Here is a 27,220-nt window from a genome sequence, read left to right on the forward strand (position 1 = left end):
GCAGCACCAGCGCAGCGGTTAATATTTTAGAAGAGTAGTGTTCCGACTATCTAATAGAACGAACGTATTTTATTTTCAAAATGTCGAGTTCCTCGTCTAGTGATATCCTAGATATATAATTTATTAATATTGCCTTAATCCTACTTAGAAATGTAGAGTTTTGTCAGTAATTTTATATTACTCTAACAAAATCAAACTACCTGCATTTACTAACTACATATAATTAGTGATTACAAAGTCCAACAGTCACCGCGAAACGTCTGGTACCTCTCCCATAGCCAAATAGTGAGCGATATGTATCGAGATTTGTCGAAAACACAGCAGTGTTTGCTGCTTCCTAATGTCCACTTGGCAGCGCGACGAAGNCATACTCACATATAATTTTTAGGAAATTTTTCTATAAGGGGTAGGGTTTTTTATGAGGGGTAGGTCTTCCATAAGGGTTTTTTGAGTGGCTGAAAAGTTGCAATATATCATAGATCATTTGAAAACCAAGAAAAAGTTTATAATTCAACATATGCATACCATTAAAACATCTCAAGTTTTCAATAATATTTTATTTTATTATATGGGATGGTTTCTAAGGGTTGCAACTTTGTAATGAGTCGTAAGCTTTCTAATGAATAACAAAAGAAATGCAATAAATTGTGAATGCACCAAAAGAATATTTTAAACTGTTAAAAACTTTTTTCTATTTTTGGCCATGGAAGGGTAGTTTTTAAGGATTTTTAAGGGTTGAAAAATAATTCAATTTTATAAATTATATTAAAAAACATGAAAGGAACTTTTTCCAACATATTTGCACATGAATTGAATCTTTAAAATACGTAAAACCGCGATTTTCGCATTTTTTTCGTACAAGGGTAGTTTTCACCCCCAAATAGAAAAAAGCACACATCTAGACAATATAACTTTTGAAGTGGGGGGTCAGATGAGCTTGTATGCAAATTTTCAGGAAAATCCATGCTATNCAAAAGCTCAGTCCTGTAGTTCAAACGATTCCTAAGATATTGGCGAAAAACTAAAAAAAAATTAAAGTTTTGACACCGTGTATCTCGAAAACGAAAGCCAGGAGAGAAAAATGGAAGAGGAAAAAAATGATTCTTTTTTCAAGAGGAATTTACAGTCTTCCGTTGCGACACTTATTTAGGAACACCCTGTATAACTTTTGAAGTGGGGGGTCAGATGAGCTTGTATGCAAATTTTCAAGAAAATCCCTGCTATCCGAAAAAATTGGGAGCTTTTACTTTATTTTCGCCTTCAATGACTGGACCAGCGTTGCCAGACGTCCCGATTTTGGCGGGACGTCCCGCTTTTTAACCCAAAATTAAATGTCCCGCGCGGGACACGCTCACTCCCGCTTTTTCCGCCTGTTATTAAATAGATATTTCCTGATTACGTCCCCCTTTTTTTTTAGACATCGATTTTATTGAAGACAATTCGTTTCCGAGATATCCTGACCTTTTTTTTTTTTTAATCATCGATTATACAAACCCGGAGTATGTCCCGTTTTTGGACGAAAGAATCCCGCTTTTTTATTCAAAATCCCGATTTGCCCGAAAAAAATATAGCAACGCTGGACTGGACTAATATGGGTACCTGAATTTAAGAATCTTCAACTGTCCCGACGAGGTGACAGCCAGCCTCGGCACCAGGTTTGCATCGTTCACACCCCCCAGACGCAGCAGACGCTGGCCACTCCACAGCCCCACGTCCTGTTCTCCACTGGGATAAGTGAAAATTCCCGGTCCGAACCGCAGGTTGTCCTTGAACAGACCCTGGAAGTTCGAGCCGTCGTTGTAGAAGACCTGCGCGTATCCCTCTAGCTTGTTCGCGTAGAAAAGACCATCATAAAAGAGCTTATTCTCGTTATCAACGAAGTAAAAGCCGTGTCTGTGGATGTTCGCCTGGAACACGTCGCCCACGTAGCTTTGGGGTGGATCTTTGGTCCATTCTTTCTTAATTTTGTCTCGTCTGTCGAGATATACCTTGTATAAGTCGCTGAAGTTATCTGATTGGAAAAAATTATTTTGAATATCGAACATCACCAATTAACTGTCAAGAAATAATAACATGTCATCATAGACTACTTTCTCATAAGCGTTAATATTGTTCTAAGGAGAAAACGGGGAGCGAGTAAGGATAGATGCAAATATATGTGGAAATTATGAGTAAAAAGTTTCAGGTGGTTCTATTAATGGAAATAAAGGTACGATAATAGCAATTATTAAGAAAAACGTTCTGTGATTTGCAAATTTTATAGAATCGACGATATACCTCATTCTGCGTTTGCAAAAAGTAAAATAGACCGGAATCCCAATTATTTACAGAAAAATTACGAAATTTCCAAAAAAAAATTCGAAATGCTTGAAAATTTGTCCATAGGGACTTTCTAGACGTCGAGAATTGCCAACGGCACTATTGATGATGATCGATAATTTATTCAGAACAATCAATAGTTTTCGACTGTACCTTTGGTAAATAAATATGAAACAGTTGTTTACTAAAAATGTTACATTTTATAGAACTAATAGGACTGTTGTAATAAATTATAAATGTATAAACAAAAACCAACAGTGTCGTAATTAAGGTCATCAGCACCCAAGGCAATATTTGAATTTTGCGCCCTCTAAAACTTATTTTGTAGGAAGAGAAACAGTAGCATTTGCGCCACCTTGAGGTTTGCGCTAGAAACAAATTACGTACCTAAGATGTGAAAGAAACCTAGCCATACATCTAGATAGCAGTATCTTTCAAATGCGGAAGATGGCGTACTGCTGCCTAAAAATTGAACAATTTCAGCCAATGTAATGTAAATAAAAAATCCATTTATCGACCCTTCGAAATTTAAAAATAACGTTGAATTGAACATACCTACTATTTGCATGATTTGACAGCTTAAATAGACTTATAATATGATTTGAGTATTTTTCAATGGTGCTACTTCTATTGTTTCAAAAAAAAGTAATTTTTGACGTCCTATATCTCAAATACAAACGACGATAGGCAAAAGTTTTAATTATTTCTAGTAACTTGACATAGATTTATATTAATACCAAACACATTTTTGTTAATTTGTGACGTATTAAAGTTTAGCCAAATATTTTTAATTATACCTTATATAGTTTTCAAAACAATAGTTTTAAATTATTTCTGATAATTTCTTTTTCCAACACAGTGAACTTACTCTTCAGACTTCATTTTAAATTTGGCGCTGATTTTGATTGTGTTATGGAATAGAGGGCGCTGGAAACTTTACTTCTCTTTCTATTTGTGCAAAACACGCAAAGCTCTGTAAAATGGTAGGTATAAAANGACTGTTGTAATAAATTATAAATGTATAAACAAAAACCAACAGTGTCGTAATTAAGGTCATCAGCACCCAAGGCAATATTTGAATTTTGCGCCCTCTAAAACTTATTTTGTAGGAAGAGAAACAGTAGCATTTGCGCCACCTTGAGGTTTGCGCTAGAAACAAATTACGTACCTAAGATGTGAAAGAAACCTAGCCATACATCTAGATAGCAGTATCTTTCAAATGCGGAAGATGGCGTACTGCTGCCTAAAAATTGAACAATTTCAGCCAATGTAATGTAAATAAAAAATCCATTTATCGACCCTTCGAAATTTAAAAATAACGTTGAATTGAACATACCTACTATTTGCATGATTTGACAGCTTAAATAGACTTATAATATGATTTGAGTATTTTTCAATGGTGCTACTTCTATTGTTTCAAAAAAAAGTAATTTTTGACGTCCTATATCTCAAATACAAACGACGATAGGCAAAAGTTTTAATTATTTCTAGTAACTTGAAATAGATTTATATTAATACCAAACACATTTTTGTTAATTTGTGACGTATTAAAGTTTAGCCAAATATTTTTAATTATACCTTATATAGTTTTCAAAACAATAGTTTTCAATTATTTCTGATAATTTCTTTTTCCAACACAGTGAACTTACTCTTCAGACTTCATTTTAAATTTGGCGCTGATTTTGATTGTGTTATGGAATAGAGGGCGCTGGAAACTTTACTTCTCTTTCTATTTGTGCAAAACACGCAAAGCTCTGTAAAATGGTAGGTATAAAAATTATTTTTAATTATTTACACAATCTTAAGGAATTTAATTAATTTATTCTTCCCGACGTGTACTAGAAATTATAACAATTCAATTGTAAAAAGTATTTTTCTAGATGGTACTGTTTTAATTTTGATATTCAAATTTCATTTAAGTTGGGTTATGTGTCGTGTTTACAACTTTTTGATGTTACCTTTGTTAATGCTAATCAGTTTTATTTAATACATAAATTCTACTTTTGCGTTTATTCAGGATATTGTAATGTTTATATAGTACTTACCTACATATATTTCTTTTTAGGCGAAACGTACGAAGAAGGTAGGAATCACTGGTAAATACGGTACCCGATATGGTGCTTCCCTACGTAAAATGGTTAAAAAAATGGAGATTACTCAACATAGTAAATATTCCTGCAGTTTCTGTGGAAAGGTAAAATTTGAAAATCGCCTTATATTTATGTTGTGTGCCAAATACTTTTTTTTTAGGATGCCATGAAGAGAAGTTGCGTGGGAATCTGGGCATGCAAGCGTTGCAAAAGGGTCGTAGCTGGTGGAGCCTGGGTTTACTCCACAACAGCAGCTGCCTCAGTAAGGTCAGCTGTCAGACGTCTAAGGGAAGTTAAAGAACAATAATTTTATAACTTAACAAAATAAAACGAAAATCCCAAAAATGTGTTTTATTATGCAGTTGTGAGAGATTTTAAAACTTTTGTATTTTTAAATTCGTAGAAATTTTTAAATACTACGAAAAAAGGAGTCGATGTATGGTCGTCCTAAAGGGGTTGTTTCTATGAAAACAAATATTCAAATAAAAGTATCGAATAAGTTAAAAATGGCAATACAGCTGTGAAAAAATTATTTTAAGTTACAATAAAAGATTTATACAAAAAATACAGATTCTGCACATAAATAGACCATTCAATCTCACGTCAAGGAAGACGGAGCAAAATTTTACCTGATCCTGAATCCTAGTAGTTGTTTTCTTATAGAGGACAAAAACCTGTGTTTTCCATGTGTCCTTTAGGCATTTTAAATAAATAAATATTTTCAGAAATTTCAATTTGCACCCTGTATCTTGAAAAATAATCACTTCACAACCCATACGTTAACAGAATTTAGCCAAAATTCCACGTTTCCTTTAAAAAACTATTTTATATAATTATTATTTATATCGGGAAATTATTTTATTCAAATATTTGCAATGTTCTATTTTGTATTCTCCATTTTTCCGCCATTTCTACGAACTGTCGAAAAACGTGACAAACCGAAATTCCCCCACACCACCTGACGAGACGTTCTGAGTGCGATGTGACGTTCCGTGTTTGGCACAAAAAAATAAACACACTCATCGTCCCATAAATTGTAATTAATGTTTTCTCTCTCACGAAGCGCTCAAACTAACCATCAGTCCTAGGGTTCGGAACGAAACACGTTCGAGATGGACTACCTAGGTGACAACGGAGGCCTAGGGCTCACCTCGGACCAAACCGAGAAGGTGCTGCAATTCCAAGACTTAACTGGCATAGAAGACATGACGATATGCCGGGACGTGCTGCAGAGACACCAGTGGAATCTGGAAGTGGCAGTCCAAGAGCAGCTGAATATCAGGGAGGGCAGGCCTTCGGTGTATGCCTCGGAGTCTAGACCACCGGCAGTTGTAAGCGATCATTTAGGGCAGCATATCTACTACACGCCCCCGACAGACGGGTCTGGGTCAGGACTGAAGGGCTTACTTAAGACAATGTTTAGTTTTATGTGGAATATGTGCTACAGTACCCTGATGACAGTGTTGCAAATAAGCCGTCGATTACTAGGTACCAGTTTATTATTTTTAATCTCTCTACTTGTAGTGTTTCCACAATTTCTTTAAGGAAATCCATAGACAATAGATTTGCATGCGTTTTGTCAGGTTGAAGTAAAACTTTCCATTATTTTGCATGTACAAGGCTACGTAAACGGAATTTAAACTATGCACATAAAACATTATTTTTATTGGTTTCCTTATCGATTTTGTAAATATTATTAAGGCCATCATAAGTCAACCTTATCGACGAAGTTGCTCCACGTCGCCAAAATTTTGATTAAAGGCAACAAGTCACACACAAAGAGTTTCAAAATTGTCTTGATGTTTTCATATAAACTTTTTAGAATATTGAATTGATTTCTTTCGACGTGAAGACAAACGTAACGTTGATGGTTTAATTCAATACTGTCTCAATAATTGAGGACGTACAGATTATAACTAGATAGTTTTTCCTGCCCGCAATTACCAATCTTTTAGCCCCGTCCCATTTAGTAAAATAGTTGAAGAATTTAAAATTTAAAATATATCATTTCTGAAGTTGCAGGTGTTTGGGATTTAGCATAGAATTTTGAGTCATTTTTATCAAATCGATCTAATTTTGGTATCATTGCAAAGCTAAAAAATTGATCCACTTCCCTCTTGTAAGCAATTTTTGATTTAAGCCTTTATTTTTAAGTAAATAAATTGTAAATATGGCGATTTCTTGCACAGTTTACTCTTTAAATTTAAAAAAAAAAAATTAATTTTGAAAAAACTATTACACAATGGCCTTAGGAAACAATTTTGTCTTTCGATTGTTTTTTATTTGGGCCGCCATATTCGTTTTCCAAATAAGCGTCTATGTATTTCAAGCGTGTGACGAACTCTTAAAGGGGGTGATAGATAATATGTTAGAATATAAAGTTTCCAACCACTTTTTGATGTTTGTCGCTTAAAAATTGATCCTTTTCAAAAAAATTTGAGCAATGGGGCCACTTCTTTAGAAAATATTCATTTTTTTGTTGTGTAATTAACATAATTTCTGTTCCTTTAACCTCAAAAAAGTGTAAAACTTCACCGAGACTATTTATTTGGTATTTTTAAAAACACGGGTTCATTTATACGCAGGTTTAGAATTTCGGCCTCGATCGGACCCCGTGCAGGAGGTCATGGAGTTCATCAGAACCTACGAGGAGAAGTATTCTCGCGAACACCCGGTATTCTACCAGGGAACCTTCTCCCAGGTCCTCAACGACGCGAAGCGCGAGCTACGCTTCCTCCTCATCTACCTCCACGATTCCGAGGCGACCGACACCGAGCTGTTCTGCCGAGACACCCTATCCAACGTCAACGTCGTCCGCTACATCAACCAGAACTTCCTGTTCTGGGGGTGCTCGGTCAAGTCCGACGAAGGCCGAAAGACCCTAAATGCCGTTAAGGCCAACTACCACCCCTTCCTCTCTGTGCTGGTACTAAAAGAGAACCGTATGACTATAGTGGGCCGTATGGAAGGTTATTCCGATTCCGGCTTGCTGTTGCAGAGGCTCACTTCCGTGGTAAACGAATTCGAAATCAACTTGGTGTCCGCGAGAGCGGACAGATTTGAGGCTAGTATTAATAGATCGTTGAGGAGCCAGCAGGACGAGGCGTTCATGGAGAGTCTCAGGGCGGATCAGGAGAAGGAGCGCAAGAGGGAGGAACAGCGGATGGCCCAGGAGGCTGAACGGAGACGGGTGGAAGCGGTATAAAGCGAATTTGGTTTTTTTGAAATGTCCATTCGAATTTTTTCATTTGTTTTTAGGAAGCGCGGGCTGAGGAGGAGCGCAGGCAGACTATCGCCCGTGAGAAGATCGATTCGATTAGCAAAGTTCCAGACGAACCGGATGCTTCTCACCCGGACGCGGTTCATGTCGTCTTCAAATTACCATGTGGCAGTAGACTCGAGAGGAGATTTCTCAAAACACATTCCTTAGAGGTAAGGGTGGTTCTGCAACATTTAATGTTGCACTGTTGCTTCTCTTCTACCTTAAAATTTCAAATTTGAATTCAAAATTTTATATTCTAGGACAAAATTTTGAGTTTGAACAGATATTCAAATTTGAGTTTTGTGTTTAGACCTAGATTTTATCTTTTTTCTGGTAAGCATATTTCAAAATGCACTTTGGAGTTTCAACACAAAATTTCATGTTCAAACTCAAATTTGAACACGAAATTTTGGATTTGAACTTGAAATTTTGAATTATTGGTCATTTTTGTTGACACCGTTTGATAAAATCAGCAAATGATCTTTCTGTAATTTCAATTTAACATTTTATAATCGACCACGAAATTTTGAGTTTTCACTCAAAATTTTGAATTTCATTTTTCGAGTTTTGAATTAGTTTTAAAAACTTTTTTGGTACGTAATTTTCACATGTGCAATTTGAATTTTATCACAAAATTTCATGTTCAACCTCAAATTTGAACACAAAATTTTGAGTTTAAACTCGAAATTTTGAATTTGATTTTTCGAGTTTTGGCTTAATTTTAAAAACTTTTTTGGTAAGTAATTTTCAAATGGCCAATTTGGAGTTTTGTCAAAAAATTTCATGTTCAAGCTCAAATTTGAACACGAAATTTTGGATTTGAACTTGAAATTTTGAATTGGCAGTTATTTTCTTCGACACCATTTGGTAAAATCAGCAAATAAGCTTTCTGTAATGGTTTCATAATTATTCCCCATATTCCATCAGTTTAAAAAAATTTAGTGTATTTTACCAAATCTTAGAAAGCGGTTCATATTTCACGAGAATTTCAAGTTTTAGTTTAAAATTTTGAGTTCATATCCGAAGTTTTGAATATGAATTCAATATTTTATAATTGAGCATGAAATTTTGAGTTTGTACTCAAAATTTTGAATTTGGTTTTTCGAGTTTTGAATTAGTTTTAAGAACTTTTTTGGTAAGCAATTTTCAAACGCCCAATTTGGAGTTTTAGCACAAAATTTCATGTTCACACTCAAATTTGAACACGAAATTTTAGGTCCGAACTTAAAATTTTGAGTTAGCGGTCATTTTCCTCGACACCATTTGATAAAGTCAGCAAATAATCTTTCTGTAATGGCTCCATAGTTATTCACCATCTTCTATCACCGTTTAAAAAAATTTAGTGCATTTTACCAAAGCTCGGAAAGCGGTTCATATTTAAAAAAGGGAATTTCAAGTTTTAATTTGAAAATTTGAGTTCATATTCGAAATTTCGAATTTNCTTTCTGTAATGGCTCCATAGTTATTCACCATCTTCTATCACCGTTTAAAAAAATTTAGTGCATTTTACCAAAGCTCGGAAAGCGGTTCATATTTAAAAAAGGGAATTTCAAGTTTTAATTTGAAAATTTGAGTTCATATTCGAAATTTCGAATTTAAGTTCAACATTTTATAATCGGGCACCAAATTTTGAATTTGGTTGACCAAATTTTGACTTGAAATTTCTTCTTCAAACTCAAAAATTTGAATCTGAACTCAAAATTTTGAAATAGAGCTCTAAATGTAGAAGTTTAACATAAAATTTCACATTGAAACTCGAATATGAACAAAAAATTTCGAATTAGATGTTGGAATTGTAAAATTATTGTTTTAGTTATTTTGACTTGAAATTTCTTCTTCAAACTCAAAATTTTGAATTTGAACTCAAAATAGAGCTCAAATTTAGAAGTTTAACATAAAATTTCACATTGAAACTCGAATATGAACAACAAATTTGGAATTAGAGGTTGGAATTGTAAAATTATTGTTTTAGTTATCAAATTCTGAGTTCAAACTCCAAATTTTGAGTTGTAACATGAAATATTTTTCGTAAAGTTACCGTTTTTGGTATCACCGGATACGCTACCCCCATTTTTAATGTCTTCTACATCAAATTTTATTGAAAGGATTATCACAACACAAGTTTTCTATGTGGGCCTAGAAATCATCCCCGAAATTATTGTTTGGGTCTCATTCTTCCTTAGGGTAGCGTGTAATTGGAATGAATCGTATTATTTGCCTTTCAGGCTGTTTTCTACTTTGTATTTTGCCATCCGAACGCACCCGATTCCTTCGAGATCACCACGAACTTCCCCAAAAGGATTTTGAAGTGTCGTCCGGAGAACAGAGAGATGGTGGAGACCTTAGAGCAGGCGGGTCTGAAGAATCGGGAGGTGTTGTTCATCAACGACTTGGACGCATGAACCTCGGAAAGGGCTTAAACGCAATTACATCCAATCACCTCTAGATGCATACATTTTTAGTGTCATTAACTGAAGAAATTGTAAAGTAACACTTTACGTTTTCTCATTATTTATATTAAAAATTTGTTTACGTAGCTTAAGACAATATACATTTACACTTCCTTTTTTAATTTTCCGTCGGGATTAGTTAGCGTTACTTACCGTTCAAATTTGAGTTGTTTTTTTTTTACGCGGACCGGGTGTCAGGCTCGCCATTTCCAGGAAAAACTAAGACTCGACTTGTTCAAGACGAGAATGTGATCCTAGTACGTTTTAGATGGATATTTAATGCATTTATATATTGCACCCTTGTGATTTTTGTAATAGGTCCTCTATTTTCTAAGAATTAACGAGGATTCGTGTATTTTTAATAAATGGTTCTTTTCCCTTTTTCATATGTAAATATGTAAAAAAAAATAATAAATCATTTTGTTGTTCCAGTTACTTTTTTATTCGTCGCTGAAATATCCCACACCTGATCCTTACGCGGTATTTTACAAAACTTTAGATCGTACAGCAAATTTTATGCTGACAAGAAAATATTTTTCAGACTATTTTCCTAGATCGATTTAAAAAAAAAATCATGCAGAGCTCCATGTGGACCTGTCACCAAGCTACTCCAAAATATTTTTTTATCGTTCTAGGTCAAAAATAAGGGGACCCCTATTTTTTCTTTTTCTTCTCAGACGCATAGTTCCGTCTATTATGTACTCGGAAAATTCATCGCTGAAAAGAAAAATTAAAAAAAATTTTCCGATTGCATTTTGATTGCTTATTTTTTTATTTTTTGACACGATAAAATAATTCTTATTTTACCTGATAGAGGGAATGGCGCCCTTCAAATTTACCTTTTAAAAAATGTGAATAAATGCATTTTTCGTCAGAAAATGAATTTTTTCAAAAAAGTGCATCTGAAAAAAATTTGTTTTCTCAAAAAGGCCATATTTTTTTGCTCTCAAATTTTTTTTGGAGATTCTTAGTACCAATACCTTCAAATCTATCCTTCTGAAATTAGCGGTTTTATCGCATAAAACTTAAAAATAAAAAAAACTACAATAACGTGAGAATAAATTAAAATATTCATTTCTATTCAATTATATGGTTGCCGAAGTGATTTTGTGAAAAAAATTTCATCATAGACGTAGATTGAAATATGCTTCATTTCCGAGATATAGAGCATTTAAATTTTAATTTTTTATTTATTTTTATTATTTCAGTTTTAAAGATATTGACTCAAAATTCGAAGCACGCTATAGAGGGATAAATGGGCATTTTTCGGGGTGATCTAATATTTCTACTTGCACTAGTGGCGTTGGTGTGAAAATGCCACAACACTTTTTAATAAAAATAAATGGTACGCCACTGACTTTTCCCGTTTTGATATTTTTTAGAAATCCATCATCAATTCTGAATGAAATTGGTTCCTTCAATTTTTTCGTAGGATGCACCGTTTTTGAGCAAAAAATAAACATATTTTATTGTAGGTTTTGTTAATCTTCTATTTAAGGGTTTCTTTTAATAAAACGTGGTAAAAGTAAAAATTCAACATTAAAAATGAAAAGTTGATATGAATGAGGGTAAAAAATTCTTCGATTTCAAGATGCAGGATGATCAAAACTGAAATAATTAATAAAAATAAGTAAATAAAAAAATAAAAAATAAATAAAAAACGAAGCATATTTTGACCTACGTCTATATGAACTTTTCTTCACAAAACAACTTCAGCAACCACCCCCTATATATAATTGAATAGAAATGAATGTTTTATTTTATTTTCACGTTATTGTAGTTTTATTTTATTTTTAAGTTTTATGCGATAAAAAGCAAAAACCACAAATTTCAGAAAGATAAACTTCTGCAAAAAATTAACGGAGCAAAAAATTTTTTCGAATTTTTAGTCATTTTTCAGAATGCTGTATCTCAGTTAAAAAAGATCGTATCAAGGTTTTAAAAAAAGCATTTTAAAGCGCCAAATGTCTAGTTTCCAGATTTCTTAGCTCAAAGTTTTTAGGAGCGACAGTCATCGCGAAATTCTAAGAAATAAGACGAAAAAAATTTTTCAATTTTTTCCGTGTTTTTTTCTCGGTCCACGGACTTGGAAAAATTTTTTACGCAAAAATCATGATATGGATTTGATAGCCTGTTCATTCAGCTTTAATTTCTTTTTTTAAATTTTTCTCTACGTTAATTTGACCCGGAGATATTCGACTACGAATACAAAAGCATCCTTTTAGCTTTAACCATCGATATCTCAGCAACTTAATGATCAGACAGAAAATTGACGGGCAGTTTTGAAATCTCGAATAAATTTCCTACAAGGCTATGTAGCGTTTTTGGAAGAAAAAAATTTTCTTTTATCCTCGACATTAAATTGAAAAAAGTGAAAAAAAGTGATTTTTTGACGGTTTTTCCAGACACTTAATCAAAATTACAGAAAAATTTAAAGGAGCAAAATTTACATTTCTGAGCACCCTGTAACGTTCGTAAAAATGAAAAATTTGATTTTTTGTCAATTCTTTCACAATTGGGCATTTTTTGCTCATTGAATTTGAAAAAAAATAAATTTAATTTTTGAAAAATAAAGCTTTTTTTTAATTTTTGAAAATTTACTCTATTTTTTAACAACTCAAGATAAAAATATTGAGTCATTTTTCCTTTTATTTTGAATTAACGAAATTGATTAAAAGTTGATAAATAAAATAAAAATGATAAATGCCGTCTAGGCATGACAAAAATTAAAAAAATTGAAGTCTACAAAAACTTTTGATTAATTTTTTTCACTAGAATTACAAAAAATACAAATACAGCATTCTGAAAAATCACTAAAAATTCGAAAAACTTTGTTGCTCCCTTAATTTTTTGCAGAAGTTTAGATTTGAAGGTATTGGTACTAAGAATCGCCAAAAAAAATGAGAGCGCAAAAAATATGGCCTTTTTGAGAAAAACAAAATTTATTCAAAGATGCACTTTTTTTGAAAAAAAACATTTTTTGTCGAACAATGCACTTATTCACATTTTTGAAAAGATAAATTTGAAGGACTCCATTTCCTCTATCAGGTAAAATAAGAATTGTTTTATCGTGTCAAAAAATAAAAAAATAAGCAATCAAAATGCAATCGGAAAATTTTTTTAAATTTTTTTTTTCAGCGATGCATTTTCCGAGTACATAATAGACGGAACTCTGCGTCTGAGAGGAAAAAGAAAAACTAGGGGTCCTCTTATTTTTGGCCTAGAACAATAAAAAATCATTTTGGAGTAGGTTTGGTGACAGGTCCAAATGGAGCTCTGCATGATTTGAGATGGAATCGGCCCTTTATACATTTCAGATATTTTAAATATCGCTTTGGAGTCAAAAAAATATTTTCTAAAATTTCTAGTACAGTCAAAGCTCCTTATTTGCGGATTCGCTATTCGCTGACCAGTTTCTGTATTCACAGGTGAAAAATTCTGTATTCGCGGATTCAAAATAACGATACATTTCGTATTTTTAGAATAATGTGTGTATTTATTTGTCAAAATAAACAAGTAGGTATCAAAATATTTATAAACAAACAAACCTTAGTGACGTGAAGCCCAAAGTCCTTTGATAAAAGTTGCCGCTAACGCCACTAGTTTACACGTACCACTAAGGCCCTCGATAAATGCGACAAAATTTTAAAAATCTGAGTGAAGGATGGCAAATGAGCTTTGCGATTTCTTCATAAAAATTGACCCGTCTCACAGTGGGAAATATTGTAAAAAATTCTCGCCACTCGCCAATTTTCATCGTTTCGTCGTGATTTTTTTTAATAATCTCGTGGTAATCTGAATTTTCATATTCCGGTGAGGTTTTTTCGAAAAACCCTTTTTTTTTTTAACGCTTAGGGAGCGCCCCAACCTCAATGTCGAAACATTGGAGAAAATTTTTTTTACATGCCAAAAGTACGAAATAGATTCAATAGAACCCTACGTAACATGTTATACTCAAACCATGAATTTGAATCTAAAAAAACTAACCTCAAAACCAACATTAACTAAGTTTAAACTCGCTAAATTAAGGATTAATAAAAAAAATTAATAATATCTTTATTGTACAGAGATTTTTTTCTACAACTGAACATCGAGTATTTAAAAATTTTTTCTTCGACATTGAGGTTGGGGGCGCTCCCTAAGCATTAAAAAAAAAAGGGTTTTTCGAAAAAACCCCACCGGAATATGAAAATTCAGATTACGAGATTATTAAAAAAAAAATCACGACGAGACGATGAAAATTGGCGAGTGGCGAGAATTTTTTCCAATATTTCCCACTGCACGTCTTTGGAAAGAAGTCTTGTTTTTAAGAAGCAATTAGCTGCGAAAAAAGAAAAAATCACTAAGTTACTTAAATCATTGCCTAAACCTGATAATAATAATTAATATTGTCTCGATAAATTACTTTTATTACGACATTGTATAAGTAAATACTTACTTATACAATGATTACGATATTTTTTTATTATTTTGCAACATTGGAACGTACCCCTATATTTCCATATAAAATGACACTCCGTATTCGCGGTACATTTTTGGAATATATCTCTCGTTAATGAGCTTTGACTGTGCATTCTTCAAAACTTGAAAATAGTGTTTAAGACAATTTTCGAAAATTGCGAATTATTATTGCAAAAAACGATGGATGTTGATAAAATTTGTAAAAAAGTCAGTCAATTCAAAGACCAACATGCATGCCAAAGACCGATATAATTGACCGTGAAATTATTGCTCCAGGTATTTTTTAATTAATTTCATTCGTTTTTTTGCAACTAATTGTTTAATTACTAAAGGTTAATTTTAGAACTTAATATAGATATAGGTTCTAATTAATCCAAAGAAACTTATCGAAAAATAAAGATTTCAAAAAGTTGCCCTTTATAACTAACAAAGTAGGACGTGCAAAGCAGCGTTATAAACAAATTCTCAGGGTCAGGCAAAAGCTGCTCGGGAATTCGCTCTTTTTGCATTATATTAGAGCTTATTTTTACGATAATTTAAAAAAAGAGAAATCACGTACGCCTCTTTGTTCCCAAGATAGCTTCTTTTTTTATAACGTTAATAGTTAATTAACTATTTGACGTATCGGACTGGGATTTTAGAGATAATTAAAGATAGGAGGACGCGTAAACAAGTCTCATACGATATTTCGCATATATTGATAACTGGAACATTTTCTTCCTGAAAATGCCTGCTTCATATGTGTATTTGCATCAAATACAAGCCTACTGAAGTTATTTAACATCGCTACAAAAAGTTCCGGAGTTGGTTGAACATGGATCGATTTCAAAGAATTATGTGGACGATTTTCCCCACAGAATGACAGTCTTAAGTGCATTTCTATCAAATACAAGCCTATTGGAATCATTTAAGATATCTACAGAAAGTTCCAGAGTGGGAAAGAAATTAACCGATTTTTAACTTGCATCAAATGAGATTAAAGTGGACCTAAAAGTTGAAAATTTGGTTTTTGGTAATATCACGTCGATAAAAATCCCAACAAAAACGCATTATTTATTAAATTTTATTAAACATTGTTTGGATTAGTTCAATACCTTTATCATAATTGTGACAGATTTTTAAACAATTTATTGGGTAAGTGTAAAATAAATTTTTAGTTTATATAAAAAATTTGTCTGTTTCCACAGATATTCTTTATGCTATAACTAAATAAGTTCGGTCGGTATAATAAAAATTTATATTTATTATTTTTCATATAAAACACCTACAATTCTTGACATTATTCAAAACACTATTTCACATACACACCTAATCGATCTCTCCCAGGTAAATCTGTTTATCGCTACCGCAAGACACAACGACAGGCTCGTTTGGGTGAAATTTGGCATCGTTGACGCTACCGTTATGCCCCGGAAGCTTGTAAAGGATCCTCCTGGATGTCGTATCCCAAATATAAACAAACCTGTCTGCCGATCCGCCGGTGACTTTTGTCCCGTCGGGGGACCAGGCGCAGCGTAATAAGTTCTTCTCGAAGTTATGTTGGTGACCGGTGAAAATCTTAACGCATCGCTCTACGGGAGCGTACGGCCTCACGTCCCATATCCGCAATGTGTTGTCCATGGAATTACTTAGCAGATATGAACCGTCGGAGCTCAATGAAAGCCCCGTGACGGTGTCTGTGTGACCTTTTAACGTATATATAACTTCAGTCTTACGGACGTCCCACACCTAACAAGGATAAAATATTATAAAAGTTTTAAAAAATAATATGAAATACCTTTATATCGTTATCGATGCCTCCACTAAATATATGCTCCGCGGTGTCGTTAAACGTTACAGCTGTGGTCTGATAAACGGTATTCATACTTGACACGGATTGTTTTTTCCTCGTATCCCAAACTTTAATTGTGCTATCATCGCTTCCAGAACACATTAACTGCGGGCCCCTTCTGGCTCCTTGCACGGCATTGACAAAAGTCGTATGGCCCTTGTATTTTTTGATACGTTGTGACGTTACTATGTCCCACAAACCCAAGGTGTTATCGGTGCTTGAGGTAAAAACATGTGATCCATCGGTGGTAAAATGTAACTCCGTTATAGCACCTGTGTGGCCCGTCATTACAGAAATGTTTTCGCATTCTCCGTAAACACTCCAGAGAACTAAAAGTTGTAAATATTAACACCAGATAGGTGAAATATGAAGGAAAACTTACAAATTTTCCGGTCAAACCCGGAGGATGCTAAATATTGGCCCTCGGGATGAAAATCTACCGAGAATATCTCTCCTTCATGTCCTTCCAACAGCATTATAGGAGCAAATAAGTTTGAGGTTCTTGCTGGTGCCTAAAAGTTCAATAAAAGTATGAATATAATATTGCTTTTGAACATAATTGTACTTACCGCTTGTAGCACTGAACTGTTTTTATTCTTAATAGCCACTTCATTTTTGGATCTTTTGTTTGAAGGAACAAGGGCTGATTCATCCGCCTTCCTTTTATTTTCTATAGCCATTTTTACTTATGCAATCACCTTTTTCTTTAGGATAAATAAATTTGTTATAAACTAGACAGATCCTAACCGCACATTTTCCTCATAAACTGAAATATTTGCAACTTCCTTATCGACATTACTAATGTTAGATATGTGCTAATGTTCCTTTCTCTGGGCAAGAGCAGGAAGCTCTTAATGAGCTCAAAAGCTCCGGCAACTATTGGCTGCTGTTTCAGAAATGATTTGTTAATTCCATGAATAGCCAATAAACGCTCGAGTTTTGAAGCCTACGAGCTTTAAGCACATGAAAGGAATATCTTTCGTTATTCCGTGATTGTACTGTGATATCGACCGAGAACAAACTACAAATTACCAACAAACAACTTTTTCAAATTGAACGTCACTGTGAAAGGTGGGTGACCTTTTGTGGTGGGTGAGGTTATATTTCTTTGAGTTGGCGGCTTCTTTTGGAAGGGAAGCAAAATATTTTAATATTTCTGACAGACTTCTCTTTTGGTGGTTTTTAATTGTTCACAAAAAATGAATAACAACGATGGTCTCTTGTGCTGTGCTGTTAATATAGAATGGACAAATAAACAGGGTGTTGTTCAAAGAAAAGTGGCGCATAAAAAAGCCAACTTGCATTTAATCAGAGACGAACGAAGGGAAATTTTCGTGGAAATCTCTACCGCGAAGACATCTCCAGTAAAATTACTTTTAAAAGGTATTTCCGTTCATAAAAAGTTCATGAATGAAGGAAAAGCGTCTATCAAATTCCAACCTCTGAATTGCACGTTATATCTCTCTAATGCACCCCCTGGGCAATTATTAACATTCCTAAGAACTGTATTTGTTAAAATGACTGGCGAGAAAAGCAATGCAAATCCTAACACCTCCCTAAGAACCCAGTTGTTGTCTGGTAAACCCAAACAATATGAAGAGATATCGCCCGTTACTAATGCAGATATAGACAAAGCAAGAGCTAAAGTAAGTAAGGGAACTGACACCACGCCCAGCCCTCTAGCTGGGAAAAAGAGAAAATTGGAAAGAGATGATACAGTCCGACCTCCTGCAGCTAAAAAGTTATACACTGCCTCTCCTATACCAAACGAGCCTTTAGATTTGGAACAGCAAGAGGTTCTCGACGCCTGCCTGGCAGGACATAACTTATTTTTCACTGGTAGTGCAGGCACCGGAAAGAGTTATCTCTTGAGAAGGATTATCGGTGCTCTGCCACCCGATGTTACCACCGCAACTGCTTCTACAGGTAATAACGTAAAACTTTCTTAAAACCTGGGATGATTTTTAAATTTGTTTAGGTGTAGCCGCTTGTCACATTGGAGGTGTTACCCTCCATCAATTTGCCGGCATCGGCAGCGGAGAAGCAACACTAGAAAGAAGCGTTGAACTGGCGTCAAAGCATCCCACTGCCAGCATCTGGCGCAAATGCAAGCACCTCGTCATCGACGAGATATCCATGGTGGACGGAGAGTATTTCGAGAAGATCGAACAGGTGGCGAGGAGGGTGAGGCGAAACGAGAAGCCTTTCGGGGGAATCCAGCTGATTCTGTGCGGAGATTTCTTCCAGTTACCTCCGATAAGCAGGCCTAAGCTGGGCGAAACCAAAGCGCCACCTCCGAGGTTTTGTTTCAAGACCAAAGCTTGGGAAGACTGTAAACTGATCACTTTTGAATTGAAACGGGTCCATAGACAGGACGACGACCGCTTCATATCGATTTTGAACAAAATCAGAATAGGTAATACTACAAATACAATACAGCCGACTGAAAAGAAAGAACTTCAGCTGGTGACTGAATGTGTGATTTTAATACGGATGTTGTCAAAGTTAGGAATAAGGACACTAGATGGCGACTCTCTCATAAAATTACCGTCTCCCTTGTATTTGAAAAATGACTTAAAATTAGCGGATCGGCTTAATTTTTCTTATTTCCTAATTAATATGCATTTTGTTCTTGTGGCTTCTTTTAGAACCAGTTAAATTTACACCTACAGTGTTTCTTGATGTAGATTTCTACATAAAATTAGAAATTAAACACAAAAAATTTCAGGTCAGGCGGACAAAGAAGTAACGAACGCTTTGACGGCTACGGCGAAGCAGAAAATCGAACAAGGCGACATCCTGGCCACCAGACTCTGCTCCCACACAAAAGACGCCGATATCATCAACGAAACTAAACTGAAGGCCCTGCCCGGAGAACCTCAAATTTTCGAAGCTCAAGACTCCGTTCCGGGCACGACGAAACAACTGGACAACCAAACGCCTGTTCCCAACAAACTCGTACTGAAAATCGGAGCTCAGGTTATGCTCCTCAAGAACATTAGCGTGGTTTCGGGCCTGGTGAACGGCGCGAGGGGTGTCGTGAAGACATTCCGAGACGGTCTGCCGGTCGTCCAGTTCAGGAATAAGGAATACATCGCGAGACACGAACGGTGGGTGATAAAAACGGCGAGCGGCGGGTCCTTGGCGAGGAAGCAGGTCCCCCTTAAGTTGGCGTGGGCTTTCTCCATCCACAAGTCGCAGGGTTTGACTTTAGATTGTGTGGAAATGTCGTTGGCAAGGGTTTTCGAGGCGGGACAGGCCTACGTGGCACTGAGCAGGGCGCAGAGTTTGGAGACGCTGCGCGTGTTGGATTTTAACTCGGCTCAGGTTTGGGCCAATCCCGATGTTCTTCAGTTTTACAGACATCTGGACCGAACTAGGATCGTACCGTTAGGGCCGGTTAATAAGTTGAACACCGTTAAGAAGGTGGGGAAAAAACGGGTGCCTTTGGGAAAGTCGAAGTTATTGGAGAAGCCTTTGGTTAATATATGTTGACGTTGGTTTTAGGAGTATTTAGATTTTAATTCTAGTTCGGTTACGTCCAATACGAGTAAGTTTTAGAATAAAAAACGTAGGATGGGTAGGTCTATATTATGTGCAAATCGTGAGCGTCAGAAAATTTTTTTACTGAAGAGAAAAATATTTTTATATATATCATATCGAGAAAATAAAAACGTGTTTATGATGTATTTAACAATTAAAGGTCCAGGGTACAGGATGTGAGAAAAGTTCCATTAAGGCAAAACCAGTGACGGTTCGCAAAAATTAACCTAACCAATTTGTGTTTTAGGAGATCATTTCTAAGCTCACGTAGATAACTTTCGCGAAGAACAAATTTCGAATGAAATTTCCGAAAAAACATTCAAAAAGGGTGGCCGATCCTGAGATCTCGAAAAATGTTGCACATATATTTGCGGAATGTAACGAGCGTTCAAATAAAAACGTGGTCAAGTTGGTTCTGAAAATTTGGACGTAGGGCGTAGCGTATAGCAAATGAACTTAAACGTCATCTGTCAAAGCGCTGTATCGCCGCTTTGTTATTGAAACTGACAGCTGCTATACAGCTCGTTGAGAAATGAGGTTAAGTTGGTCGCTATAAGCTACGCCCTACGTCCAATGTGTCAGAGCCAACTTCGACCACGTTTTTATTTGAACGCTCGTTATATATTTTTATAATCGAACAGGCGTTTTCTTATTTTTTGCAAAATTTTCATTTTTCTTGATATTACAGCATTACGAAGTTTGAATATTCGCTTTTTCAAAGTTCATAATAGTCATTTTAAAAAAAAAAGAAAATTTTCCAAAAAATATGAAAACTTCTGTTTGGATTTATCAATTTATTATGAGAAAAAGTATATTCAGCAAACATATGTGCAACTTTTTTGAGATTTCAGGGTCGACCGCCCCCGTCTTAAATTTTTATTCCACAAATTTCGTTCGAAATTTTTTCGTCACGAAAGTTCGCTATGTGGGCCGCAAAATCATTCTCTAAGAAATGATACGGGCCCCAATCTTCGTTACTAAAATATAACCACTTTAATTTTCGAGAGCCGTCACTGAATGTGGCTGAACATACAAACAAAATGAAAGAACGCTAACATGGAAAATACTTCTTTTCTTTGTTATTTCTTACATTAAGTGCGGAAAATTATGTTTTTAAATGTTCGTAGTTAACAGAAAAGGTTTCACATAGGAATTTTCGGAATCAGTATTCAACCCTGGGATTTTGGAGTAAAAAATTTTCATCTCCACAAAAGCGGTAGTACCTAATCGGAAAAACTTTATATCGGTACAAAAATAGAGGTCAGATTTTGGTAGTGAAGCATGGCACGTTTTTGGAGGATGATTTGTAGGACTTTCCGTGACGGAATAATTTCGAACCAAATTTTCGAAATAAAATTTAAATTTTTTTAAACCTACAGTATTATGAAGTTTGAAAAACGGATCATTAATATCAAAATTAAGTTTAAATGGATATCGCTATTTTTACCTTTCTGTTAATAAATTTCTCAAGTATTTATTTTGCAAAAAAAAACATAATTGTACGAAAATGTTATTAACAATTTTTTTGAGATAAGGGAGCTTTTGCCTCACACTGTTGGAAAGGAACTTAAGCGTTGTCAAAACACTGCCATTTTAATGTGTGATATACTTTTACATACAATTTTTTTAGCTAACTGGTATTTAAACCACAAAAGTATTATATTCCTTCTATTCTTAATCTGATAAAAATGCCTTTGTTACATTATTCCGAAATATTTCCTCAATAGAGAAAATGGAAAATTCAGATCAACATGAAAAGAAATAAAATATACATACACATTTGTTTTTTTTTTTAATTTCTATCATTTCCTGCTTCCTATCACTAATACAAGAAATTGAAGAAAAAAATTAGGGTAATAAATAAAATATAAATTTAGTATGTTTACTTACTAATTAGGTTAACTAATTTTTGGTACAATATTATACAGATTTGTATTATGTTATGTTATTCCCTCAATCTCAATGTTCGATTTCTTTAAATACAGAAAAGCAATCTTTGATTTGAAATAATGAATTTTGAATCTTGTGTAAGCATTATATTATGGGAATGCGCATGCTTCTGTGCGTTAATTATTTGAATGCGGTGGATTGGATGTAGAACCAATAAGAAATTAAACAGAAAAATGGTACTAACATTCTTTCATGATTCTTTAGTACTAAATAACAATAAACTGAATGTACCGGCACAAAATGATTTGATTACTTTAATAGCCATTCCTTCGATCTCGTTCAGTTCCCCAACCTTAGTGACTAAAGTGATCTGCATTCCCCTATCCCCTCGAGCACAAAAACTTTCCACGTTCCTCGTCTTCGTCTTCCTCGTTCACATTCAAAACGAATCAGGTAAAACTTAACCTCAAATCGATGAAACTGTTAAAAAACTAAAGCTAACTTGAAAAACAAACATGTTTTGTATAGTTCAATCATTAGGGTATTTAAACAATGGTTCAATTCAGAATATGAAGGCACTATTCTTTATTAATTTTCATACTTTTATGTCACTGTCCCAATAAAAAAGTGAAGTGTTGCTAGAACTGTTACTATTACAACTATTACTAGAATTTGAGGCTTTTGTTGAAAGAAACTTAAAAAAAACGCCTACAAATATGAAAATTGAAAACAAAACTATAACCTCAAACATTTAACTCCTTTCAACACCAATATGTTATCCCGATAATTGTTCTTTTGTGTTGAAGCGAATAAAAATCACTTTCATTTTATCAGTTCAGTTTATTCACTTTCTTCAGCATCAGCACGAAAGAATATTAGTAACATAGATGGGAAACAGTGAATTAAACATAGATTTGACAGTAGCGTTTCTGTAGTGCGCACTAATCATAGAACTTCTCAAATTTAAAAACTCCCACCTATTTTGAGTCTTGGACCTTTTATGTCGCCTTTTTATAAATATTTAAATAGTAACGCCATGGTCCGTATTTTTCCTAGGTTCATGGCAAGTTGGCGTAGAGTTTTACGCTAATGCCTAATTCGTTTATTTTATTTACAAATTGCCGAATTCGAGTAAGCCATTGCCATTCGTTCACTGTCAACGCGAACAATCAAGAACAGCGCAACCTGGCAACCAGTAAATAACCGGTTAATGTTTGTTGCAACGCATTGTTAAAGAAAATTTTCAACTTAACGTTATTGAAAATGCCGCGATTTGATGATCACGAGTGTCTTCTCGCGAGGCAGGAGGAAGACGTAGTTAAACAATTCATCGACTCAGGAATGTTCATTTCCATGCGCAGGTGGTTCCGTTCCATGTGCATGATCAGCAGATCCCACCCAAACACGTCGAGGTTTTTCAAATCGAATTCCGCGTGCCGCAACGAAGAAATAAGGCACTTGGTTCATAATTACTACATGATACACCCTTTCAGCAAGCTGAAGTACGTAAATATTAATATTTGTTCGTTAACGTTATCAATAATCTTTTTTCAGTATGTACTGGGAGTTCTTAATATTCATGTTGTTTTTCACGATATTTCTAATCATCCCCGTAGCAGCGACGGTGTCAGTTATGAATAGAGACGAGGGACTAAGCACGACCAAGTTCGTATTGGACATTCTTCATATCGCCGACATATTTAAATTATTTTTCACGGGTTACTACGATCAAGAAAAGAGCAAAGTAATACTGAACTTCTCCAATGTGGCTAAGTATAATTTGTCATACCTATTGCTGTTTTTCGCAATTTACTTTTATATATTTCAGGAAATATGTGCTTACTTTCTTTTTCTTTGATGTTCTTTCCTGCTTTCACATATTCTTGTATTTAGTTAAATACACCCCTCTTGTGATACCTTTAAATATTCTTTTTTTGATGCGGATTTTTAATCGCATTAAAATTGTGAGACTGCCTAGATGGCTAACGATATTGGAATTATTTCGGGAGGTATGTTTGTTCGATTCCTCACTTACATTAAAGCAATAGCACAGACAATATAGGACAATATAGTTTATCGCCTCAGACCGCGCTTTAAATGCTGGAAATTGGCAACCTAAAAAGGATGCAAGGTCTTGTTAGCCGGTATCCAGCTATAAAATTTAGCGTGGTAACTCTTCTACTCAGACAGTTCTGCCGATGGCTTTGTTGCCAAATAATAACTGCCAAATAAATTTAATACATTTAATCATGTAATTGAAGAGTTATATGGAACTTATCTTTTGTTTGGAAATGACATTTGTGTTAAATGCTAAATAAAACTATGAATTTACCTAATTATTTATTTCAAAAAAATTAAAAAATGTAAAATTCCCTTAAGAATAATACCTTTAATAAAATTGTTGGAACCGCAAGGGGTGATACGAAATTTATTTAAAAAAAAAATATCAAATCCTCAATCAATGAGAGATAAGACAATGCCGCCGTTCGCTACTGCTGTGGCAATTATTGACTACTTTTTGTTTTTCGACAGACGGAACGCAGAACGGACAATTGGATAAAATGGGTTATTCTGATGACAAAAAACAAAACATAATTAAACTGTATTATTCAAATAACAATAATGTGCAAAAGTTCTTCAGGAATATCGGCAAATTTATTTTGAAGGACGAATCGCGTCAACGACTCTGTAAAAAATATTATTAGAAACCTTAGGTGGCCAGAAAACAGCCCCGACCTCGGTCCTTTAGACATATTTTTGTGGGGACACTTCAACAAAGTATATTATTAAAGCCCACAATATATACAACTATTGAAAGAAAAAATGCAGGACGAAATGTTTTCTGAATATGTGTTTAAAGCAATAAATAGTAAATGAAAGCATATTTTCAACTGTATCATCACAATTACTTGCATGTTGAAAATTTGTAAAAATTGTAGGTATTTTAATGTTATTTCGTTTTTAGGTATTCTCCTTATATTATAAAAATCATTGTTTGTTATTTCAATAAGGATGAATTTTAATTTTTTAAATGATTTTTTTTTTACTTTAAACATATATGTATTTTATGCCAGCAAATTTTGATTTCAAAAGAAATAAAGGAAAAGTCGTATATTTGTATTTGAAGTTTTGTTCTATCTTTAATTATTAAATGTGAATGTCAAAATACAAAAAAAACCTATACTTACACATTCCGCGACGTACTAATAACCCATCTTGTATATTAAATAAATTTATCATCATCATCAAATATTAAAAAAATTATAGTACAAGCTGTTTAAAATGTCATTTCAATACCAACAAATGAAAATAGTAGCTAATCAACGAAGTTATGATTAAATAACTTAACTGTGACACCGCTGCAGAATGTCACATAGATACATACATATTCGTTGATTCTTTAAAATATTTTTATCAATACCTACATCATACGTTTAAATAAATACAGTAACGGAAAAAATAGATATTGATAAAAAATAGTGTACAAAATAAATCCGTAAGTACATATTGCCAAAGTGTTGTTTATATGTTGCTAGGAAACGCGTAAGATTGCGGGCCGCTGCATTTGATTCTTCCTAAAATTCTGCTGGTGGTGTACTCTATCGGCAATTCGGAAATTTAAAACTTCTGGTCTATTCCAGGAGCGGTCTGGGGCGATACCTATTTTGTTTGTGGCTATAGAAAAGCAATTTGAAATGAGCCAATCCACATCGTTAAAGAAATAGTCACCTTGACTCGACACCTTTAATTTAAAAGAGTTTATATTGTTGCCAATAGATGGCACTGAAATTTAATATGTCGGCTCAATTCAGTGATTCTAATATGTCGGAAATAAAGATGAAGCACAAGCAATTGAGCATCAGTTCGATCAGTATTAAATCTTTGCGATGTCTCATTTCAGATCAATATTAAGTTTCATAAATATGTTTTATAATAAAGAAATATTTTTTTCAGCACATGGGTTATTCTAGTTATCTTTTGAAAGGGATCAAAGTAGTCTTGATATTCGTTGTAGTGATATTTTGGGCGTTTTCTATAAATTTTTACATAGACAACTATATCCTACTGTTCGTTAAAAAAGAGCGGCAATACGATGACGATTGGAGTGCTAAAGTATTAGCGAACCATTACGATGCGACCTTAATGCTCCTGCTGGTAACCTACGGGAAGTACGGCATCTCTGAGGTTGCAGAGTATATAAACGCCATCTTCTTCATGAGCTTTGGATTCGGTTTGCAGTTATTCGTGTTCGGTGAGCAGCATTTTGATTCTTTCAGGTTAAATGACATTGATTAAGCCAGATAAAATTTTCCTGAGTCCGTTGAGTCCTGAAAAAAAAAAAAATTTGGAAGTTTTTTTCTCGAGATATCTCATTTGATTGCCCGACAACCATAACTCAAAAAAAAATTGTCTAAAGAACTTGAAACTAGAGACTTACAACTTCAAAATGCTTTTTTGTTTATTTGAAGACGACCATTTTTCTCAGAAATATTAGTCCGGTCAAATTAGTTATAAAAATAGTTCCGACAGAGCTAAATTTTGGTGGATACCTTGGGTACACCATTAGAAATAAAGTGTCAAAAGTCCCCACCGATCCCATGTGTGCTAAAAAAGTTATTCGGGGTTAAAGGTCAAAATTTGAGGTTTTTTGGATTTTTTTCGAAAACGGTAAGTTTTATCAAAAAAGTAGTTCCGGCAAAAATTATAGATATGAAAATTATCTACAAAAATGGTCCTTATACTTTTTTTTCTAAGAACCACCATTCCTGAGATATCGCGATTCTAAAAGTTGAAGGAGTCACGTTCTACATAATATGCACAATATATGCCACGTATATACAGGGTCGGAAAGTCCCCATGGTTCATCGGCCGTTACGTGAGAGCGATAAAGAAAGTCATAAAAATCCGAATAAGATCAACTTCTTATTTGTGGAAGGGCGAAATGGGCGGTGACTATTAGACGCCTTCATTATAGCCATCTTTCTCTATCGCACGGATATCTATGACTTTCTTTATCGCTCTCACGTAACGGCCGATGAACCATGGGGACTTTCCGACCCTGTACATACGTGGCATATATTGTGCATATCATGTAGAATGCGACTCCTTCAACTTTTAGAATCGCGATATCTCAGGAATGGTGTTTCTTAGAAAAAAAGTATAAGAACCATTTTTGTAGATAATTTTAAGATCTATAATTTTTGTCAGGGCTACTTTTTTGATAAAACACCGTTTTCGAAAAAAATCTACCTTTGACCCCGAATAACTTTTTTAGCACACGTGGGATCGATGTGGACTTTTGACACTTTATTTCTAATGGTGTACCCAAGGTCTCCACCAAAATTTAGCTCTGTCGGAATTTTCGTTATTTGAA

At 34.4% G+C, this 27,220-nt stretch overlaps 5 protein-coding genes across 6 annotated transcripts in view; 4 read left to right on the top strand and 1 right to left on the bottom strand.

Annotated features, from left to right (window-relative positions):
* The first annotated feature begins 3,270 nt into the window (after positions 1-3,270).
* Positions 3,271-4,754, top strand: LOC108913115 (60S ribosomal protein L37a). Of its 2 annotated transcripts, none has more exons than XM_023456186.1 (3): positions 3,271-3,302; positions 4,385-4,513; positions 4,570-4,739. In XM_023456186.1, the coding sequence occupies exons 1-3, from the start codon at positions 3,300-3,302 to the stop codon at positions 4,714-4,716; spliced, it is 279 nt and encodes a 92-aa protein (XP_023311954.1). In that variant the 5' UTR covers positions 3,271-3,299; the 3' UTR covers positions 4,717-4,739. The 2 variants fall into 2 exon arrangements, with proteins under 2 accessions (XP_023311954.1, XP_018574109.1); XM_018718593.1 differs by lacking the exon at positions 3,271-3,302 and adding an exon at positions 4,006-4,083 and having other exon boundaries at positions 4,570-4,754.
* Positions 4,755-5,372: 618 nt separating this feature from the next.
* LOC108913111 (FAS-associated factor 2) lies at positions 5,373-10,552 on the top strand. The gene is made up of 4 exons (XM_018718588.1): positions 5,373-5,897; positions 6,995-7,608; positions 7,668-7,841; positions 9,897-10,552. Exons 1-4 carry the CDS (start codon positions 5,522-5,524, stop codon positions 10,071-10,073), a joined length of 1,341 nt encoding a protein of 446 aa, XP_018574104.1. The 5' UTR covers positions 5,373-5,521; the 3' UTR covers positions 10,074-10,552.
* Positions 10,553-15,800: 5,248 nt separating this feature from the next.
* On the bottom strand, positions 15,801-17,191 carry LOC108913112 (U5 small nuclear ribonucleoprotein 40 kDa protein). The gene is made up of 4 exons (XM_018718589.1): positions 16,983-17,191; positions 16,796-16,925; positions 16,360-16,742; positions 15,801-16,310 (listed from the first exon to the last, which is right to left on the bottom strand). The coding sequence occupies exons 1-4, from the start codon at positions 17,091-17,093 to the stop codon at positions 15,891-15,893; spliced, it is 1,044 nt and encodes a 347-aa protein (XP_018574105.1). The 5' UTR covers positions 17,094-17,191; the 3' UTR covers positions 15,801-15,890.
* Positions 17,192-17,502: 311 nt separating this feature from the next.
* Positions 17,503-20,390, top strand: LOC108913114 (ATP-dependent DNA helicase PIF1). The gene is made up of 3 exons (XM_018718592.1): positions 17,503-18,339; positions 18,392-18,829; positions 19,142-20,390. Exons 1-3 carry the CDS (start codon positions 17,613-17,615, stop codon positions 19,906-19,908), a joined length of 1,932 nt encoding a protein of 643 aa, XP_018574108.1. The 5' UTR covers positions 17,503-17,612; the 3' UTR covers positions 19,909-20,390.
* A 2,719-nt stretch (positions 20,391-23,109) lies between these two features.
* LOC108913109 (potassium/sodium hyperpolarization-activated cyclic nucleotide-gated channel 2-like) overlaps positions 23,110-27,220 on the top strand; it is an 11,492-nt gene continuing 7,381 nt past the window's right edge. Inside the window, exons 1-4 of the mRNA XM_018718586.1 lie at positions 23,110-23,348; positions 23,401-23,619; positions 23,675-23,855; positions 25,801-26,098. Coding sequence (XP_018574102.1) covers positions 23,110-23,348; positions 23,401-23,619; positions 23,675-23,855; positions 25,801-26,098 — 937 coding nt within the window. The remainder of the gene's footprint in view (positions 23,349-23,400; positions 23,620-23,674; positions 23,856-25,800; positions 26,099-27,220) is intronic.

This window comes from Anoplophora glabripennis, unplaced genomic scaffold (genome assembly GCF_000390285.2).
Source record: "Anoplophora glabripennis isolate ALB-LARVAE unplaced genomic scaffold, Agla_2.0 scaffold1097, whole genome shotgun sequence".
NCBI lineage: Eukaryota > Metazoa > Arthropoda > Insecta > Coleoptera > Cerambycidae > Anoplophora > Anoplophora glabripennis.

Bases quoted from the DNA above. Each gene is read 5' to 3' on its own strand.
- LOC108913115 (XM_023456186.1), top strand. The intron at 4,514-4,569 runs GTAAAATTTGAA...CTTTTTTTTTAG, and splicing joins CCTGCAGTTTCTGTGGAAAG to GATGCCATGAAGAGAAGTTG.
- LOC108913111 (XM_018718588.1), top strand. From the start codon at position 5,522: ATGGACTACCTAGGTGACAACGGAGGCCTAGGGCTCACCTCGGACCAA. The intron at 5,898-6,994 runs GTACCAGTTTAT...ATTTATACGCAG, and splicing joins AATAAGCCGTCGATTACTAG to GTTTAGAATTTCGGCCTCGA. The intron at 7,609-7,667 runs GTATAAAGCGAA...ATTTGTTTTTAG, and splicing joins AACGGAGACGGGTGGAAGCG to GAAGCGCGGGCTGAGGAGGA.
- LOC108913112 (XM_018718589.1), bottom strand. From the start codon at position 17,093: ATGGCTATAGAAAATAAAAGGAAGGCGGATGAATCAGCCCTTGTTCCT. The intron at 16,743-16,795 runs GTAAGTTTTCCT...TACAACTTTTAG, and splicing joins CGGGTTTGACCGGAAAATTT to TTCTCTGGAGTGTTTACGGA. The intron at 16,311-16,359 runs GTATTTCATATT...TATCCTTGTTAG, and splicing joins GCATCGATAACGATATAAAG to GTGTGGGACGTCCGTAAGAC.
- LOC108913114 (XM_018718592.1), top strand. From the start codon at position 17,613: ATGAATAACAACGATGGTCTCTTGTGCTGTGCTGTTAATATAGAATGG. The intron at 18,340-18,391 runs GTAATAACGTAA...AAATTTGTTTAG, and splicing joins CACCGCAACTGCTTCTACAG to GTGTAGCCGCTTGTCACATT. The intron at 18,830-19,141 runs GTAATACTACAA...AAAAAATTTCAG, and splicing joins TTTGAACAAAATCAGAATAG to GTCAGGCGGACAAAGAAGTA.